Source organism: Montipora capricornis, chromosome 14 (assembly GCF_036669925.1).
Source record: "Montipora capricornis isolate CH-2021 chromosome 14, ASM3666992v2, whole genome shotgun sequence".
NCBI classification, from domain to species: domain Eukaryota; kingdom Metazoa; phylum Cnidaria; class Anthozoa; order Scleractinia; family Acroporidae; genus Montipora; species Montipora capricornis.
Window position 1 is genome coordinate 6,694,422 of NC_090896.1, and position 21,108 is coordinate 6,715,529.

Sequence of the window (21,108 nt, forward strand, 5' to 3'; positions counted from 1 at the left end):
GTATTCGGAATATCTTATTAAACTTGAGTACGTAAAAGGAAACGTTTGGGAAGGGAGAATTATTTCCCACATAGACGAGCGGATTTTATCTCTCCAAAGGTGCTATTGTATGTGTTGCTTTCTTTTCCCTTTAAGACCTTTAACGATAATTTGACTTTGGTAGTTTCAAAGCGGAAATAGCATATTTTCGAGTTTTTTGTTGTTGTCATTATTAAAATAACTCGAAGAGCGTCTCTCGTTGAACATTATACCTTGTTTTCTAGGCTAGTAAGGATAGATAGAACTTCTCTTCTGTGAGTTAAAGTATGAATCGACAGTATCAAGTCACGAACTCACTCACTCAAAGCTGAACAAACATAGATTTTTTTCTATCATCGCGGTTTAATATTCACGAAACCGTAGGAAGAGACTTCTTTGCCATCACGTTATACATGATCGCCTTTTCTAACATGTCATTTTACAAGTAACGCGACAGTTAATCAACGTATCAGCTTTCCTGTGGTGTGGTAACACGAGGCATTCTTTCTCATTTGTAAAAGAAATATCATATGGTGCGGTTTGCTATTCTTTGTAGTTTACTCGTACATTTCTTTGTTTTTCCAATTACAGCTTAAATCATTTTCCTTTGTCGTGTTATGGCTTACGAAAGCATGCATGGTTTTAACTTCAACTTAATTACAGTAAGGAGTTTCTTGCTTTGTTTTAAAGAGCGTCTCTTTATGCCGGTTTCTAAATGCAATTTTGATTTCTTAAAAATCAAACATTTGCGATATATATATTAGTTTTTGATTTCTGAGAAGGGCAAACAAAGTTAAACATGCAATGTTTCCTAGTCCCAGGTTAAAAATCTGTTAACTTTCACCACAGATAATCTTTTCAAAAAATATCTTTAATTGTTTTTATTTAAAAAACGATACAAAACAAGATGAACTGCAATTTCTCCTGCTCCAAATGTCTTGAGCGACTCGGCTAAAAATATATCGGAAACGTTAATATTTTCTCAGCGCTGAGCTAAATTCAAATAAAAACTCTGAGAGGAAATTTAAAAGGCGACGGTTCTCAGTTTTCCGATTATTTTTGCTGAACAGTGAAGCAAATAAGCGCAATAGGAAGATGAAGTGCAAAATATTCTTAGAAAAAGGGAGTTTAATTGTAATATTGGGTCTAAGTTTTAACAACTTCATCGCCAAGCAACCGTATCATATAAGAGAAAAATGTTCTTCAAAGGGAAAAGCAATAATTTTGAATTGTCTCGGCCGATCGTCATAATGAAAGAAAATTGTTAATTAAGGATAACTTTGTAATAAGTTACATGAATTAACGAGTTTCTTCTGTAAAGAAAAGAGGTGCCTTTTATTTTCTACCATTGAAAGCAATGTGTTTAACTTGCACCAACCAATCAAATCTTTTTCACGGGAAGTCACATCGAATCAGCTGGGGTGAGCAAATAGAGCTGGCGTTAAACAGGCCAATAGCTTCCACAATTCTTTAAACACTTCTGGTAGTCGCGAGAGACGCAAGACGACAACTCTAACAGATCTAGAGGGTTTAAATTTAAGGTAAGAACAAGACATACAAGGCGATTACGATCTTCAGAAGCACCAAACAAACGTACAGTACTTGCGCCCAAAAGAATTCTCCTTTGAGTAACTCATTTCTTCATAAATTTACTAAAGTACAATATGAGGTAAGACTTACATAAGCCAAGTAAAGATTTTGGATGTTAATCAATAACCTTATAAAATATATGCATGTTTTCTCTTTCAGTTGGGGAAAATAGACAGCGACCTGATACAAGATGCCAAGGTCATTTCTCGTAAAGAAAAGGCCGCGAAATATATTTAAGGCTGAAATCAAACGAAAAGAACAAATGAACAAGGATTTGCAATCTCGACCACACAGTTTGAAAGGTAAATACCTATTATATAAATTAAGATTGTGAGAAAGTGTGTTGACCACGAAGGGATTTTGCTTTGTGGGCGGCGAATTTCGCCCCCAAAAAAACCTTAGGGGAGTAACATATCTAGTACTTTGCTCATTTTATGTGTAAATCAAAAGACAAAATTAAATTTCTTCCTATAGTTTGCGCTTGTGAAAGGTCATTTAAAATTGTTGTTTTTAAAGCAGCCGAGAGGAAAAACATTGAGACATCTATATGAGAAGTTACTACCTTTGAAAATAAAAACTTAGGACACGAGCGTTGAATATTACATTTTATAGATGTAGCAGTACATCGTTCTTAAAATAAATAAGTATTTCTTACTGAAAAAGGGACTATTGTGCCAGCTATTGGTGTCGATCAAACGACAGAAAATTATTTCTTCCGCCCACCCGCAATTAAAAATTCACTTTTTCGAGCGAAAATGGTGTGGATTTTTTTCTTTTTTAAGGTTTCCTCTATTAATGGAGAGTCGAAAGTAGAGGATGGTTTTCACTTTAAGCCATCGCTGCAACGTACATTGGCAAAGAAAAACTAGCCGGCATTTTTTGGGGCTTTTGTTTGCCCATCAGAATTCAGTTGTACGTACAGTACACCATCGTCGTCTTTCATCGCGCAAAGAAGGTTGGAAGTGAGCTTTCGTGATTTTTTCGAGAAATGTTCATACTTAACGTTGTGATTGGCTTAAATCAAGAATCTCGTGCCACATTCTCGTCCAATAAGAGATGGGCTTTATTGGCATTCCTCCATGTATATGACTCATTGGATTGTCCCCGGCGTCCCCTAAGATCCGTAGTTGAACATTGACCTACATAATTCTAGGTGTACACCGAAAGTTTCATAGTCTGATATTTGTAGACAAGCTCACGCTTTTAGCTGCACCATGAATAACCAGAGGAAACCGGAACAAAAAAGGGACACCGGACCTTGAAATAGTTCAGGTGTAGAATTTGTAGCGCGCAAATTCCTACTAAATATGTTCAAAATCGTATCACAACTCAAATGACCAACTAATACTCAACGTCAAAGTCCTAAAATTGCACAGCAAAACTACGGTTACGATTAAAATCACGGATTTTACCAGCTTAACGTTCACAAAAGCCCTTTTTTTCGTTAGTCCTTAGGATACATTCTTACCGGGAGCGCAAGGCAAGCGGCCCGAGTTCGATTCCGAGACCCGTGGTCATATGTGGGTTGAGTTTGTTGGTTCTCTACTCTGCTTCAAGATATTTTTCTCCGGGTACTCCGGTTTTCTCCTCTCCTCAAAAACCATGGTTAGATTGATTTGCGTTAATTTAAGTTAATTTCACTTAACTGCAGTATCTCCAATTACGGTGCCCCGGCGCTAGAAGACTAGGCACTTAAAATAAAGTTCATTATGATGCGGCTATCCCGGTTTAGAACACTAGAATATATTGCATAAATCTTTTCCAAAGAACACTCTCCTGAAAGTGGAATGGTTTTCTTCGAAGTTTATCTGGAAACGAAACCCTCGTAAAGCTCCTGGTGAACATCGCAAGATTTTCGCGCCAAAAAAATCCAACAAGTCCAAATAATCCAATAAAGCGAATTCTGTTTACTCTGTTCTGTTTACTCCTTATTTATAGCAGAGCAATCAAACTTCTAGTCCGTTTTCTTTGTGAAAACAGGAATATAAGAAAATGAAAAACTGGGAAACCGAATATTCCATCCATTCCCAAAAGAATTTGCCCTTAGTTTCTTCTCTACGTATTTCAAACAAAGTTGACGTTATCTTACACTTATACAAAGCTATAGAAGTCATTTTTTCCATTTTTAACAGAGGGAAGCGAGCTTATTGGGACAAACTTGTCGCACATGGTAGAGAGAGGTCTGGAGCCTAGCTCCGCAATATTGCCGCGGCTTCCAAGCCATGAAGAACTCTGCGTCGGCCTGTCAAATGGGGGATCCCTTGCAACCAATCAGTGCCTTCCTTTTGAGCTTTTTTCTGCACCAATCACCGGTCAGAACGACTGGCCGGAAAAGAGTTCAAATGCGGATTATTGTACTGATTTTGAAAAGATAAAGTTCCACCTTTCTCTTGAAAGTGTTACGACGAATGTTAAAGGCAATAATGAAGAGTGTGAGGGAAGGAGATTTACAAATAGTTGGCAAAAGCCATCTTGGAAGATTGATGTCCAAAAGGATCTAAAGCCACAGTCTCTGTTTCATTTCCACGAAGAGAAATCTTCCATTAAGTCTTCTATGCCAGATGAAACGTTGGAAAAAGAATGTGAAGAAGACTTGGAAGAATTGTTACCTCATGAACAAACCAAAGTTTGCCCTGCTCCAAAACTTAAAGAAACAACTGGGAACTCAGCTTTAAGCTCCGAGGATGCTTCTAGTACTTCAACAGACATTAGAGCTGGGACAGGATCGCAAAATAAAGCTGTTAATTGAAGGAGGCCATCATCGAAAAAGAAATACCGTTACAGTTGTGATGTGTGTGGAAAATCTTTCAGTCGCTCCAACGATTTGATTGGTCACAAACGGATTCATACCGGAGATAAGCCGTTCATCTGCGAGCACTGTGGGCGAGCCTTTCGAAAGGCATATGACCTCACCCGCCATCGCCTGACGCATACCACGGTGAAACCATACGTGTGCCTGCAGTGCAACAAGGTGTTTAAGCGTACAGCTTACTTGCGCAAACACATGCGCACGCACACCAATTACAAGCCGTTCATTTGCGACTTGTGTGGGAAAGGATTTCACCAAAAAATTGACATGAAGATTCACCGATACACGCACACGGGAGAAAGGCCTCATAAATGCGACAAGTGTGGACGCAGCTTCAGGCAGTTGATACACCTTAAATTACACTTGAGGACCCATTCAGACATAGGTTTTTACCAGTGTGAATACTGCGGCAAGGGATTCAATCAGAAAGGCAGCTTGCAAGCTCACATTTATCGCCACACTGGCAAGCGACCCTTCAAATGTCAGATTTGTGGCAAAGGTTTTACTCTGGCGTCGACTCTGAATACTCATAAGCGAACTCATGCGCCTAAGAAACCGTTCCAATGTCAGTTTTACACCAAAGCGTTTTATCAAAAAAATGCACTCAAGACGCATTATATTGCCTCGCATCCGTTTGCCAATGGTGTTAGCCTGTTGTAAACCACCAGGAGCTCCTGATTTGGAGTTTTCAACTGTCAGTTCTCTCTTTTTGAGATATCCCTCTCTTAGAACGTGTATATTGAAAATGACCTTTTACGCTTCCTATTGCCAACTTCATGTATGTCAGGAAACGCAATGACGTACTTCAGCGTAAGGCCTCGTTTACAAGGAGGGAGGGTAACCCCTTCTGCTGGAGTTACCCTAGTAGAAGGGTCAAAGATAGCCCGGGTTTACAAGCAAAATTTGATAGGTTGGGTTACCCTATCACCTGGGACAACTCTAAATGACCTTGGTAACCGCGCCCGGCTAGAAACCAGCGAAAAGTTGTATCGGGTAGCCGAGTTATCCCTAGCAGAGCGTTTACAAGGCAGGTGAGATTACCCTGGTGCTAGGGTAACCCTAGCATCAGGGCAACCCTATCTGCCTTGGAAACACATTGCTCAAAGAAAGAAGAAATGTGTCAGTGCGCACCAAACTTAATTGGTTTTAAACTTGCTTAAACCAAAACTACCAAGCGAGGTAGTTTAAAGCTTCTAGGTGGTTTTTATCATTACGCCATCGCCGTCATGTTAGGGAACTTAACAGGGAGCTTAAGCAACGACAACGGCGACGGCAACGAGAACGTCATCTCAAAATATAAATTCGCGTTATTGTAATCGCTTCGTTAATATTTCAACTTTTTTAATATGACGGGGGTGTGGTAGCTCTCAAAAATGACGCTGGTAGGAACGGCGCTCAATTTAGGGCAGAAAATGAAAATTTATCCTCAAGTAATGACGTTTTCCATAAAACCTAAAATTTGGCTATTTCACGTTGTAGTTTTGCTGACGACGGCAATGAAATGGACAAAAGTGAAAAACACACGTGCAGGGCGTGCAAAGCTATTGTTTTTGCCTTCTAAATATGCAAATTTGTGACGTTCTCGTTGCCGTCGCCTTTGTCGTTGGTTAAGTAGGGAGCTTAAGATCTGCGACGACGACGTCGACGAAAACGTCACAAAGCAATGACATCATTGGTTAAAAGAGCATAAATAATTGTGCTGCACGTGCAGCACGGATTTAAGCTCATATATTTGCGGTTCTCTGCCTGAAGACGACGTGAAATCACTAAATTTTAGGTTTTGACGACAACGTGAGCATGTAACAGAGAATCTTTCATTCTCTGTTTTCAGTCTGAAACCGCTCGTACCAATTTATTTTTAGGGTACTTCGGCCACATTGTACGAAGTGAACGAGATGGAATAATCGCGGAAGACTTTTACTAGAGCGAAGTTCTATTTTGAGGTGATGTTTTCGTCGACGTCGCCGTCGTAGATCTTAAGCTCCCTAGTTCCCTAACAACGACAACGGCGACGGCAACGAGAACCTGACAAATTGGCATATTTAGTGGGCAAAAACAATAGCTTTGCACGCCCTGCACGTGCGTTTTTCACTTTCGTCCATGTCTTTGCCGTCGTCTGCAAAACAACAACGTGAAAGTTTTATGAAGAACGTAATTTTTGAGGAACTACCACCCCCTGTCATATTAAAAAAAGATAAAATAGTCACGAAGTGGTTACAATAACGCGAATTTATATTGCGAGATGACTTTCTCGTTGCCGTCGTCGTTGCTTAAGTTCCCTATTGGAGGACGAAAACAAAAGATCTCTCATTGGCTACTTTTGTTCGTCCACCAGCAATTGTACATTGCAGCATTGTTATCTGTACAAGTGTCTCTAGAGATTGGTTGCTTGGTTCCAAACCACCTATAGAGCGTTTTCACTCACGTGACCAGCAGCACTATTGGATTACCGAAAAGAAAGTATTTGCAAAAAAATAGAGTTCAATTCCCGGAGGATTAGTTTGGTACACCATCATGGCCACCATTTCTTTGTTTTGGAACACCAACATGGCCGCCGTGACGTCATTTGAAAACGCTCTAGAGATTTAGCATCGCGTTTACGGCTATCGAGACTCGAAAGAATGAAGCTGCCAAAGAAAATGAACTTCTTTGATTTTGGTTCACATCATGCCTTTCATACTAAGATACCGAGGAACGTCTCAGAAGACAGAAAAGGAAGAACAGAATTTTATGCTTTTATCACAAACATAAAGTAGCCGTTCGCCGTTTCACGCAAAAGCGATGCTAGTCTCTCTTCTAATTTAGATGACGAGCTAAAGGGTAGGCCAAAGTTGCCATAAACAATAACATGAAGATACTAAGGCACTGCCGTACAATACTGTGGAGAATATCCAAAAACAGCTAAAACGGTTACCTGGAAAAACTCTCTATTTCCCCATAATGGCGCTTTCGGAAATACTGTGGACGTACTTTTTCTAACTAGCATATTCGTCGTCGTTGCAATGTGGCATGAAGAGTGTTTCTTTTTAGAAGTCCGTGCAGTAGCATTCTATTCACGAATTTCATGCATCGTGCAAAGCATGCGCTTTGTGTTGTGTTAATTCAAACAGGGCTAGGGACAGACCATAAGAAATAACCAGAGGGGGGAGGGGAGAGGGGCTTAAAAAAATTATCAGCGAGGAATCCTTTTTTGTAAAAGACAAATTTTCTGCTAGATTTTTGTGCTGGATTTTTCTGGGGTGCAAGCTTTGTACAATTACGCACAACCTCTTGCAGGATGTTTTTGGAGGCAATTGTCTAATCAAATGGTCCGTCCCTTAGAAGAACTCGTTTTAGTGAAAGGGACCCTCCACTCCAACAACAGCAAAAAAATACAGGGACAATGTTTACAAACAAATTTTATCCTCTTTCCGCCCCGCGCCAATGGGAGCATAGTCCCATTATAATCAAATTGACTTCTTTTGAAAAAAAAAATATACCATCAAATTTGTTTGAAATTTCAAAGAAAGCGTTTCTTTCTAAAATAAATAATTTTAGAATTGCGCATTGCTGTATTCAAATATCCCGCCATCTTGAATAATTGTAACGTTTACGGATGCTCCATCATAAAACAAAAGCTCTTTGTGTCTCTGTAACACGTCACAATTATTCAAGATAGCAGCAACCAGCGATACTGTTCGCTTATATATATATTTTTTTCTGATATACGCTTTAAAAAAAGGTACAAAACAATTGGTTGTAAACGTTATTTCTTACGGTTTAGAGTTAGTCTGGTAGGAATGGAAGTCCCCTTTACATTGGGTAGTTAAACTGGTTTAGTAGGGATTGAAGTTGATTAGAAGACGTTTTGAAAAAATAAAATCGATACGTTTTCCAGGAAAAAGCTTTTATTGAGAACTTTTTAGTTCGAATCATGTTAAATTGCCTTGACTATGAAAGACGATATGCCGTCAAAACTGGGTCTTTTCCCTCAGTTTCTCAGGTTGTAATAGGTTGTAATTAGAGTAATAGTGAGTGAAAGACGCTGAAGATAATCCGGGGCATGTCCATTCAATTGTGCTCCGCAGTTTGGCAATTGGCAGAATTATGAAATCGGAGTTAGCAACTTGAAATCCTCCTGAAGAAGGATTTACAATAATGGACGCTTCGTAGGTGCACCAGTCCCAGGCTGCTTTAGCTGTCTCCTGAGTCGCCATACGACAACGATGAGCACAATTACCACAACCCCAAGGATCACAACCAATGCGATTAACGCATACTCCGTGTCTAAAACAAGATGAAAACGAGAAATGCTCAACTGGAGAAATCCACGAAGACCAAAAGAGCTGGCTCCACGGCCTATTTTGTCTTGAGAGACCCTGACAAAGGTACAGTTAAATTCAGCAAAGGCCCATTACCGAATTCATCATGCCCCAGTTGTTCAAAAGGTGGAAAACGCTATCCACCAGATAAATCACTATTCATTGAATAGCGCAATTTGTTTTGCTATTACTTATCTGCAATTCGCTCCCGCACGGCAATTCATGCAGGCAACGATGCCGAGTTCTGATTTGTCAACTCAGCTGCTTTTCAGAAGAGATTCAAGTTCTCTCTGCATATTGCCTGAAAGCACCCCACAAGTCCACTTTCCCTGAATATTTCTGGGTAATCAGTACAATAAAAATATTATTTTACTAGTCATCGAACGCACTTTACTAATCCATGATTACTAGTATTTTTACAAAAAGGGACGCATTTCATGCCCACGTTTGCAGTCGCATAGTGCGTTTTGTTTTCATTTTAAAGTTACCTTTATTTGGCGCAACTTCTGGTGCTGCTATGGTGACGGGTTTACATTGCATTTCATCTGTCCCAACTGGCGCCACACTAGGTTCATATTTGGATAAGGCAGGCACAAGCGAATTCCAGAACGCTATCTTCTCAGGAAGCATATCCTTTTCAATCGATGGCGTCGGTTTCAATACAACGTACTGTTGATTCTCCAAAGTGAATTCCGGCCAGGTTTGCGGATCGGCTGGTGTTCTATATGATGATTATAACGAGTCAAAAATATTACATCAGCTTTACATGTTCTTATCTCGGGAATGACATTCCCAGTTACATCAAGGGCTCAGTTGAATGTTCAAAAGCCGATTAGCTTAAATCCACCATTAAGAACGATTTCTGTCGGTCAAAAAAGCTTTAAAACTGTAATTTTAGGCTAAAGGAAAACAATAGTCTAAGTTAATATTGAAGGCTAAAAATCTTGAGAAAATACATTGTCCGTGGTTAGTCGTAAGAAGTTCGTTTCATCCCGACCAAGGGACTCATCAGAGACCTTTCTGCATGGCAAACTCGTTGGGCATTACGCCCAAAGTCCCCTTCGCTAAAAAAATGTATTTTCACAAGTAACTGTCAACTTTATTGTCAATTTTCACTCGTCCATTTTCCGCGGTCTGGAATCCTTATGAGATATAAGGCGAGATTGCTGTCATCATTTTGTTAGCGAACGGGGCTTTGGGCCTCACGCCCAACGAGTTTGCCAAGCAGAAAGGTCTATGATGAGTTCCTTGGTCGGGATGAAACGAGCTTCGTAAGAGTAACCACGAAAAATGTATTTTCACAAGTAACTGTTAACTTTATTAAAAATCTAGGGGAAACTCTTTTTGAAACAGTAAATAAACTGCAACTTAAGTTTCCAGTATGACCAGTAATCTAGGATTAGTTAATCGGGCTTTGTGCAACTGGTCAGGACCCTGCAGGATTGTAAGAAATGTAATGCGTAGTTCATTTTGACGTCACGAAGAATTGTCCACTTTAAACGAAGTGTCAACTTCGTATTTAGGTTATCATTTATCACACCCTAGCTATTATTATTATTACTATTATTATTATTATTATTATTATTATTATTATTATTATTATTATTATTATTATTACTTCCTTATGTTTCATGTCTTCTCATAGGTTCTTGCTCTATGTAAATGCTAGCTATTTGTGAATCTATGTGTACACTTATTTCTTTTATTTTTATTTTACTTATTTATTTCTTTACCTGTCTTACTAGTAATATAATTTGCTTAACGTGATTGTAAGTTACACAGCCCGCCTCGATTAGCTTTGCTATATGAGGGCTGTGTATTTCTTCAATTTGTTATCTATTAAACTTTGAAATAAAATGACGATGATGATGATGCTAAAAAAAGCGCTGTTTCCGCAACTATTTATATCCACTCCAGAAGAGTGGAGTTAAGGGGACAATTTGTGGCGTTTAGCTACTGTAGTTCTAGACACAAGTAAAAGAAGGGTATCAGAGGACAACTCGTGACGCCTATTAACCCTTCATTCTTACTGTTCATTCGTTTAAAGGTCCGTTTAAACGGTTCAACATTTGCTTCACCATGCATTCAACACTTTGTTGAAACAAACGTTCGGTGCATTCGAACAGGTCGTGCAACATTGTTGAAAGCGTAAAAAATGTTGAAAGCTTGTTGAAAGGGTGATGATCAATCAAGTTTAAATCGCTTTAAACTTTCATTCCACATCATTCAACTTTTCCTTTGTTCTCGAAAATGTCGAATGGTACTAAAGCCGTTTGAACGCTCTGTTCAACAATTGTAGAACACACGCATCAGGCCGTAAAAGTCAACATGGCGTAGCTTATCTGGACGAGAAAGGTTGGTATCTAGTTCTTAGTTTCTCGCGATCGGCAAATTTCGCGAAAGTGTTGGTTCTTTTGTTGGCGCAACGTGAGAACCGTTTGAACGGCCTCCGCACAACATCCGTTCATCTTTTGTTGAAAGAATGTTGGTCAAATGTTGAAACGGTTTAAGCGGGCCTTAACTGGCAACATAGGTTTCTTTGTGGGCTAGTCATGAAAATTTGGTGTTATATCAAGATGATATCCCCTAGATGATAATAACTGAATCTTCACTCTCCATGCAAGTCTACCTGACAGTGTATTAAAATTGTAAGGTGAATTAACATACTGATCAATCCTGGAAGTCTAAGGGTTTCTGATGACTGCAGTCAGTCGGCCGATCAATCTTTATAAAAGTAAATACATTGTTTCACGTGATACGAAAGAGTTTCTAATTGAAAGCTGCTTTAACGTTTTGCTGCTGATACTACAACTAATAGGGAGTTTACGAAACGATGACGGCTACAGAAACGACATCGCAAGAAAACAATAACATGATTAGTTAAAAGAGGAAAAAAAATCGTACTGAACGTGCGGAACGCATTTTAACACATACCAAGCCTGGTTTATACTGCGAAATAAGCATAAGCGTAAACATAGACATAAGCATAAGCATAAGACCGAGGTGTCAGCTGTTTTTGATGCATGTGAATATTAGAGTAGAACAGTGCCTAAGATGGCGTCAGAAGTTGCTATTTTTTACGAGAAACTTCTTAAGGCGGTTCGCAATTATCCCAATCTTTACGACACTGAATCATCCGATAATTAAAGTACGGTATCCTGAAATAAAATTCTCGGTCCGCTATAGTTGCAGTTCCCGTACTAAATTATGCAAGTGTCTTTGTTCTTGCCTCTTTTGAAAAATACCCCTTACCCGACAGGACCTCTTTCTGTTTTCTCGTTCTCTGTCTTGTCGCCGTCGTAGTCTTCTATTTAGCAACAATAGAAGTTGGAAACGTGGCTGGAGGTACCTGCGCTTGCGTATGATCGCTCCCTACAAGGGCTTTTCAGGATCAACCGGCTCAACGGGATCGGATCGAATGCATGTGAAGACGCCGCACGACTACGATACGATCCATGTGTGATATCGAATCACAGCAGACCCAGCCAGATGTAATTGACTAGGAGTCGGTTTTGAGGAGGGAGGAATACCCGACTACCCGGATAAAAACCCTCGGAGACAGACTGAGATCGACCGAAAACTCAACCCACATGCGACCTCAGGGCTGAATCTGGGTCTCAGAGGGGGGAGGCCTGGTTGATGACCACTAAGCCATCCTTACGCAATACCACGTGTCACTTGCTCGCACGACTTTTCCCGCGAAAGGCGTCGGCTGCATATATTTGCGTCCACATCTGATTGGTTCACTTGAGTGTCTTTGCAGTCTTTTCTGATTGGCTTAAAGAGCACCTAAATTCAGGCATTTTTTGTTCTCGAGACAAATTTCTCTAACAAATCAAATTCGCTACATCAAAACTAAAACTTGTTGATGATAGAGAATATATCTAATAAAATAAATGTGTTTTGTATTGCAAAGTGTGGTTGACAAAATCTGCAACAATAAGCTTAAGCCTTCTGCAATTCAAAACTTACCCATTCTTCGCAAAGTTACTCCACATGTTGATGACGGTCTTTGAGAATTTTATCTTTTCGCTTTGTTCAGCTTCGCTAGCGCTGCTGTTGTACCAATCAAAGTAACGACCAAACACAAAAGGAAGATCGGCACCATGAAAAACTCCAGCCCAGGAAGGAAAATGCTTATTGTTGAAGTAATCGAAATTATAAAAGAAGGTCTTAATCTTCTTGTCGACAAAGGCTCTCGCGGAGCGAACTGCCGGAGCTTTGAATAAGGCTTCTGTTATTACATCCATGTATTGCTTTCTTAAGACTTGAGGATCAGTTTGGTTCGTCCAGTCTGTGTATTCGAAAATCACCGCGTCCAATACCTTCTCAGTTTGATTGTACGCCCATTTCTGGCTGTTTTTGACAAGACTGTCAAACATTGTTTTGTTGAGTCCTTTGTCAACCCCAGGTATGCCTTTCACTAAACCTAAAAAAATATCAAACTGCAAATTATTCCCTTTTTAATTTAAGTTACTACCTGCAAATGTTATAGATCCCTTTAGCATACCATCGTCTAGCTATAATCTACGGAACTTAGACTTCTTTATCCGCAGGTTTAACATTGTATATGGAAATTATGGAAAACAATCTTAGATATTTCGGACCATACTTATGGTCTAAAAGGACAGGGCCCAGTTTCATTAATAGCTTTCAAAACAAGCATTAGGAAAAAGGACCTCTCGAGCACTTTTGCTGGGTATAACTGCACAAATTGCCATCTGTGCAATGCTCAAGACTGTACTACCACCAATACTTTGTGTGATCACTATTTGATGTTATAATGCTATTGATGGAACTGATTGATAATTACTGAACAAGAAATTTGTTATTCTTAGCGAACGCGATGTTATCTCACACTCTTTTAGATTTCAATTACTTGGTTATAAGCTGTTATAGTTGAGTAAAAAATATGGTTTGATGCTACTCTGTTATACAACTAAGTGTAAAAACGATTCACGAGTATAGGAAACCCAACCAGAATTAAAAGGTGTTTGATTGTCCTCCTAGGTGGCCGGATAACTTTATGTGATGGATAATTGACCAGCCATCCTTTTCGATCTGTGCAAAGATATCAGTATTCACACTCTGAAGCGCATATAATGAAAAGCGTGTATGCCTGAAAGCTTTTACCAACGTTTAACATGAAGTATACTAAATACTCTGGGTAGTGACTTATCCACTGGAGACGTTATACAGCTTTTTACCAACTGGGGCCTAATTGAAATCGAACTTCTATGTTTAAGTGTCAAGTTGTTTAGCGCTGGGGCAGCAATTGGGAACACTGTACATAAAAATCCATTCAAATAAACTCAAATCAAATCACATGCTGGTTCTCGAGGAGAGGAGAAAACCGGAGTACCCGCTACTCTGACCTGCGAGGTTTTTCTCCGGGACCCGCGGAAAAACAACCTCTCAGTTCAGAGTATAGAACTACCAAACTCAACCACATATGACACCGAGTTTGAGAACTGAACCGGGCCACATTTGTGGGAGTTGAGTGCTCTCACCACCGAGCCACCTCTGATTTGTGAGCCTAAAGTTAACCTAAAGCTGTGAATGTTCCGACGAGATTTAGCCAGGGCCTTCAGTTCTGAAATGAAGGTCACTTTCAGTTTTCCATGAACACTCTGATGTTGGCTAAACTGTAGAATACCCAGCCACTCCAAAACACTTCAGGAAATTGCGGCTACGGGGCTACTCTGTTACGCGCAAACACGCAAACTGTTGCTACTTGGATAAGTTCAAACAATGACGAAAGAACCTCAGGGTGAACCTCGTTCTTAAAGCGATCGATCGTTACTGATCAAAGCACGAGATAGAAGTATAATGGAAACTTATATAGCCGCGTAACCGCGTAACAACGCACTCGAAGTTTACGCCTTTGCACGTTTAAAGAACTCTCGCTCGGTCACTAACTCACTTAGCCACTCAGTAGCCACGTAGCAGGTAGCCGGGAACGAGAAAGCGTTGCTTCGAGTGGCTGGGCACTCTGCAGTTTATACTGACACCTGCTAAAGCCGTGCGATCGACACTCATAGCAGAACGCGCAGCAAGAGCCCGACGTACGCTCTTAGATTGTCTAGTTGTGCAAGTTAATAAGGGCAATTCTCAATGATGTTTCAGGATGATTTTTGTCTTGAGAATTAAAGAAAACAACTACAAGAAAAAAAAGCTATGGGGCATACCCTGATATGAGTAATTCTGGATTTATGATCTGTCTGACATAGAGTTAATTAATTGTGATAATAACGTTATGGCTACCTGGCTCCTTCAGCCTTCATGGTTATCTGGGTCACTCTGGGCAGCTCATACCAAATTTAATTTGTAATTAAGTTATTGTAAACTTCGATTGCATTGTACTGGTACCAACAAAGATTGCTGTTGTTGCAAAATAAGTCATTTGTTTATGTTGAGCGGTTTACCTTCCACAGGAATAACAAAGAACCCTCCTCCATTGTTTGTCATTCCAATTATCGCTGGGATTCCAGTCTGATTAAACTCTCCTCTGAGAAAAAGATTGATAGGGACATCTGAAAAAAAAAAAAAAAAAAAAAAAAAAAAACTCTATCAGGAAAAAGGTGTGTAACGCCAGGAGGGCCCTGTAACCAGCCAATTTACTGGCATGCACAATATCTATCCCAGGGCTCAGTCAATCAAAAATTAGTCACATGCTATAGGCTATATTTTCCAATGTGTACTTTTTGATCTTATTAAAGGGGCTAGGTCACACAATTTTAGGCAATTTCAGCACCGATCGAATGGTCATAGAATTAACCAAAATATCAAAATAACTGTTCAAAACTATAGAAGAACTCTAACAAAACACAGGGAAGCCAAGATGGGATATGGATGGACAAAACTGGAGAGGATTGAAATGGATTGAATTTGGGTTAATTTGAAAAACGTTGGCCCACCTTTTTTCAAATTTCTATCAGTCTATATCAAAATGTCATTTACAAAGCTGGAAAATCATTCTCAGTTGTTATGTGCTGGCCATGATTTTGCAAATGAAAGACTCTTGCTCTGCCAATTTGATGTTTAGAGCTCATAATTAACAAAATTAAACAAAATTACCTAAAATAGTGTGACCTAGTCCCTTTAAGTCATTATGACTCCTAAACAGTTCCCCACTGACAAATAAAATAGTCTGGCACTAGACATAGTAAAATCTATCAAGTCTCACTCCTTGGAGTCAATGGGTTAAAGGGGACATAGTTTTGAGTGGATTTAGAGGTTGTTAACCCATTGCCGCCGCCTCCCCTGTTGACAAGTACTATCGTCTGGCATTAGACAGAGTATAATCTATCAAGTCGCTCTCCTTGGAGTCAATGGGTTAAAGGGGACATAGTTTTGAGTGGATTTAGACCCATTGCCTCCCCCCCCCCCCTGCCCCCTCCCCTGTTTACAAGTAATATCGTCTAGCATTAGACATAGTAAAATCTATCAAGTCTCACTCCTTGGAGTCAATGGGTTAAATGAAACATAGTTTTGAGTGGATTTAGAGGTTGTTAACCCAATGCCTAGTGAACTGCCACCCCCCCGCCTCCCCTGTTGATGAGTACTATCGTCTGGCATTAGACAGAGTACAATCTATCAAGTCTCTCTCCTTGGAGTCAATAGGTTAAAGGGAACATAGTTTTGAGTGGATTTAGAGGTTGTTAATCCTTTGCCTCCCCCCCCCCCCCTCCCCTGTTGACGAGTAATATAGTCTAGCATTAGACATAGTAAAATCTATCAAGTCTCACTCCTTGGAGTTAATGGGTTAAATGAGACATAGTTTTGAGTGGATTTAGAGGTTGTTAACCCAATGCCTAGTGAACTGCCTCCCGCCCCCCTCCCCTGTTGACAAGCAACATCGTCTGGCATTAGACAGAGTACAATCTATCAAGTCTCTCTCCTTGGAGTCAATGGGTTAAAGGGGACATAGTTTTGAGTGGATTTAGAGGTTGTTAATCCATTGCCTTCCCCCCCCCCCCCCCCCGCCCCCACTCCCCTGTTGACGAGCAATATCGTCCGGCATTACACAGAGTACAATCTATCAAGTCTCACTCCTTGGAGTCAATGGGTTAAATGAGACATATTTTTGAGTGGATTTAGAGGTTGTTAACCCATTGCCTAGTGAACTGCCCCACCGCAAATGGCACACTGCAAAATCTTGGCACTCTTGAAATCTCTTGACAGCCTTGGCGAAGAGTCTCAAAGTCTCGTTTCTATTGCATTTGCTTCAGTGTGAAGTCTTGCATGTTTTGGTCTCGGTCTCTGATTCTCAAACAAGGGTCTCGGCATCATGGCGAGTCTCAGATTTTTCCATTCGTCACCCCTATTTAACCTTACCTGGAGGCCTTGGAGAAAAAATAGAAACGCAATACGTACATGTGTCTACAGCAAAAGTAAATTACCCGCAGCATAACCTTAATATTTATAGATCACACTGGCATACCTCAATTGAAGGAAGTGAATTCATTCATCCACATCCCGGTGGCTTTGTGTAATACAACGACAATGAGGAGGATGATGATGTTTACTATTGTTATGGTTATCATTATCATCATGCATTATACTTCATTAATGATCCAATTTCTGTAAATAATTAACTTAAAATCTCACCTTGTAAAAAGTGGTGATCTGCCACAGGCAAGAACCCTGTTGTAACATCATGTATGACAGCATTCTGTGCTTTCATTATGTCAGCAATACTCTTATTCGTCAAGCATTCCTTTAATCCGTGCATACTACATCCAATAAGGCTGGCAAAAGCACTGGTGGCAAAAAAAAAACTATGATATTACCAACTTCTGGTTGCTCTTTTGCACAAAATACATTAATTTTATCATAAATATCATTAATTTCATTAATGCTAATTTAAATATCACATTATAATTAATTTATGATTATCATTAATTATAATGATTAATAATTTTATTATCACTAATCATGGATTGAATCATTATTAATACATTTAATCTTGACGACAATAATAATGTTAATACACACGTTCATTTGCATGGTTGTATTACATTGTATTTCAAGGAAGTCTACCTACCTTGCCTTTTCAACTGCTGTTTTGTTGTACATGCCAGCAAATGGTGAAGCTGCGGTTCCACTTTCAAGAATAACCTTGTGATAAAGCCCATAGCTCAGAGGAGAAAGCATGTGGAGCGCAACACTAGCAGCACCAGCAGACTGTCCAAAGATTGTCACCTGTTTGGGGTCTCCTCCAAATCTAAGGGAAGAGAGAGTAGACGCCAACAATATAGTTACAGTCAAGTAAACGCATTTCACATTTTTAACAACCCCTACAGTACATCAACTCAAAACTATGTCCCCTTTAACCCACTGATTCCTGGGAGATTTTACTCTGTCTATCACCAGACAAGTTTATTCCTCAATGGGTCAAATAATGAACTGAATTGTAGGAAGGAATTTACGAAATTACAGATAAAATTATATTATAAGGCAAAGTATTATCAGTATTCCCCTTTTATCTATTATTAGGCCACAATTGTTACATGTATCTCGTCTCGAGGACCAAGTATGATACTGTATGCCATCATTTGTATTTCATTTAACTTCCTAAATTCCTAGTAAATATATGGTCAACATTGAAGAGCCTAATTCGACTCTGGAAGAATGGTAGATTTGAGTTGGAAAGGGAGTGGGTGGGCACATTTCTTGGGGGAGAGGGGGAGTGGGCTAATGGTGGGAAGTGGATGGGCCGATTGTGAGGAGTCCGGATAAAAAGAAACCTTTACATTTTTTGTCTCCAGAGGTTGGCACCTCTGTAACATGAAGAATTACATGATTGTATGCAGATAATTTGGAGGATGTTAAGATCCACTTTTCCGTTTTGGTGCATTGAATATTACATCTAAACATCCTCCTCTTTATTCATAGTAAATTCTTTGTGATTGTGAATGGAATAGATCTACCACATTCAGGTGGGGCTGAATTATAAATACTGCTGTATTATAAATACAAAACACTGTGTTAGACTGGCCAGATGAAGATGCTACAGTACGTGGGGAGCAGGGACAGCGCAGTGGTGAGAGCACTCGCCTCCCACCAATGTGGCCAGGGTTAGTTTCAATTCCCAGACTTGGCATCAGAGGGGTTGAGTCTGTTAGTTCCCTACTCTCTGAGAGGTCTTTCTCCAGGTACGTACTCCGGTTTTCTCCTCTCCTCAAAAACAAATGTTTGATTTCAGTTAACTTTTCAAATCCCAGCTGGTACTTTTCAATTTTCTCTTGCTCCTTTTTGTGCAGTCTGCTATCTCCAGGAATAGCCATATCAACTATTGTGCAGGTATTCATTTTCTTTTCAAACAACACTGGTCTCCATGCCTCGATGACATGATCACATTCAATGTTCATGTCCCACATGTCTTGTCATTGTCTGTTCGTGCCATATTTATACTTTCCACATGGCTTCCGATGAATGAATATTGTTATTGTTATTATTATTATTATTCATTATTCAAACATTATTATTATTACTAACGCTTTGTAGCAGCTTGAAGTAGAATATTGCTTTGATGAACAACACAATGTTAGGGAAGTTTATTTTTCAATGAAGACATTACATGTTTCAGATGAGACATCATCGTCACTTGTACAGCGAGAAATAAAATGAAAATATGCAATAAATAGTATAACAAAGTGAGATATTACTGTTATTATTATTATTGTTATTAATTAATCAAGCATTATTATTATTAATGCTTTGTAGCAGCCTGAAGTAGGATATTGCTTCAAATGATGAACAACACAATGTTTGGGAAGTTCATTTTTCAATGAAGACAATACATGTTTCAGATGAGACATCATCGTCAGTTGTACAGTGAGAAATAAAATGAAAATATGCAATAAATAGTATAACAAAGTGTGACATTAATGAGAATAATTAAGGATGAAGGGAGGGAGGTCCAGAAAATTTTCGAAACTTGCACTTTTCAAATCGCTGGAAATGCACCCTTGACTCAGTCTGCAATTTTGGTTTTTTAATGCTGCTTGCTAGGAGAGCCCATGTTATTATGGTCAGCCTGAGCTAATATATCGGCCTATGCTTCTTATATCAATGGGTGAAAGTCCTGAACAAACACGAAAATTGGCCGTAAGCGAACAGATTGAACATTGGCCAAAGTTCAAAGCTAGTGAAGGAACGAATTAGAAATTCATTAGCACTTCTGAAAGCTTAAATGGTAGTTACCCATGAGAAAAGTGCCAATGCGTGAGAAATGCTTGTGTCGGTGTGAGAGCGTGAGAAATGCTTGTGTCGGTGTGAGAGCATGAGATTGCATCGAAATGCGTGAGACTTGAACGCCCTGGGAGTGACAATTTCCAGAACTTCTCAGGTGTGTCATTATTATTATTATTATTATTATGTAAGTCAGCCTTACCGGTCATTAATATCTAACCATTTTAACATTACAAACGAAAAAACTTGGCACGCCCTATTCTTGTATTGGCCCTACACTTGTCATATGTATTTGTCCTGAAAAGGGTCCCACCTGACTTAAATAACAAACAATTTTTCATATTAGCTTTAGCCTTAATCATTTTCAAATATACTTTACCCCTCGATGTTGTCCTGTACCCACTGCAAAGCCTTCACTTGATCTAAGAGTCCATAATTCCCAGGTAAGTCATTTGTTCCAGTTGACAGAAAACCGAGGACTCCTAGTCGATAATTAAAGGTCACAACGACAACTTCTCCCTCGGAGGCAAGATATTGACCGTTGTAAACGCGATATGCTGAGCTACCAAACGCAAACCCACCCCCATAGATGAAAACCATTACTGGTATAAGCCCACTTCTGGTTTCAGGAATAAGGACATTGATGGTCAGGCAGTTCTCGCTCATTGTTGAAGTCGACTTCACGACAACACTCGGTTTTTGCCAACATGAATGTCCAAACGAAGTTGCCTCCAGTGGAACTGCCCACGGCTCGGGTGATTGTGGAACTTCAAATCTTTTGGCCTTAGCAAATGGAATTCCAAGGTATTGAATAAGGATTTTGTTAGTAGTCAAAACAATGGATTCACCACGGACTGGTCCAGACGTTGTGTTCACAACTTTTGTGGGCTTGCCATTTACAAAGGCCAAACATGAAGCTAAGAAAATAAATCTGAAGATTCCAAACGCAGGGTAGGACATCTTGTTTTCGTCTAGCAGGAAATTAAAGGAAACCAATTGAATGCGACTTGTTGTTCGCCGCGTGATAAAATATTAAATCACGCATAATGCAGAAGCTCAGAGATTTCTATGCTTTTGTATAACGTAAATGCTATTAGGCTGAGTCCTTTCTTCAAACGCTCTTGACCAGAAAGGACGAACAAAAATGGCGGTTACCTCAGGCTAAATGTGGCATCTAACCGGAAATGCGATGGT

At 39.6% G+C, this 21,108-nt stretch overlaps 2 protein-coding genes across 2 annotated transcripts; one reads left to right on the plus strand and one right to left on the minus strand.

The window, feature by feature from the left end:
* Positions 1 to 4,292: 4,292 nt before the first annotated feature.
* Positions 4,293 to 5,208, plus strand: LOC138031329 (zinc finger protein 124-like). Its single transcript, XM_068879038.1, has 3 exons — positions 4,293 to 4,321; positions 4,363 to 4,581; positions 4,750 to 5,208. The coding sequence occupies exons 1-3, from the start codon at positions 4,293 to 4,295 to the stop codon at positions 5,075 to 5,077; spliced, it is 576 nt and encodes a 191-aa protein (XP_068735139.1). The 3' UTR covers positions 5,078 to 5,208.
* Positions 5,209 to 8,286: 3,078 nt separating this feature from the next.
* On the minus strand, positions 8,287 to 21,097 carry LOC138032617 (acetylcholinesterase-like). The gene is made up of 7 exons (XM_068880327.1): positions 20,294 to 21,097; positions 17,765 to 17,944; positions 17,329 to 17,480; positions 15,144 to 15,251; positions 12,691 to 13,147; positions 9,207 to 9,439; positions 8,287 to 8,683 (listed from the first exon to the last, which is right to left on the minus strand). Exons 1-7 carry the CDS (start codon positions 20,872 to 20,874, stop codon positions 8,547 to 8,549), a joined length of 1,848 nt encoding a protein of 615 aa, XP_068736428.1. The 5' UTR covers positions 20,875 to 21,097; the 3' UTR covers positions 8,287 to 8,546.
* Positions 21,098 to 21,108: the final 11 nt, after the last annotated feature.

Coding starts and splice junctions, on each gene's coding strand:
- LOC138031329 (XM_068879038.1), top strand. CDS start 4,293: ATGCTTCTAGTACTTCAACAGACATTAGA. Junction 4,322..4,362: donor GTACTTCAACAGACATTAGA/GCTGGGACAGGA, acceptor TAATTGAAGGAG/GCCATCATCGAAAAAGAAAT. Junction 4,582..4,749: donor TGCCTGCAGTGCAACAAGGT/GTTTAAGCGTAC, acceptor GTGTGGACGCAG/CTTCAGGCAGTTGATACACC.
- LOC138032617 (XM_068880327.1), bottom strand. CDS start 20,874: ATGTCCTACCCTGCGTTTGGAATCTTCAGATTTATTTTCTTAGCTTCA. Junction 9,440..12,690: donor AGTAACTTTGCGAAGAATGG/GTAAGTTTTGAA, acceptor ATCATCATATAG/AACACCAGCCGATCCGCAAA. Junction 8,684..9,206: donor AGAAGTTGCGCCAAATAAAG/GTAACTTTAAAA, acceptor ATCTTGTTTTAG/ACACGGAGTATGCGTTAATC.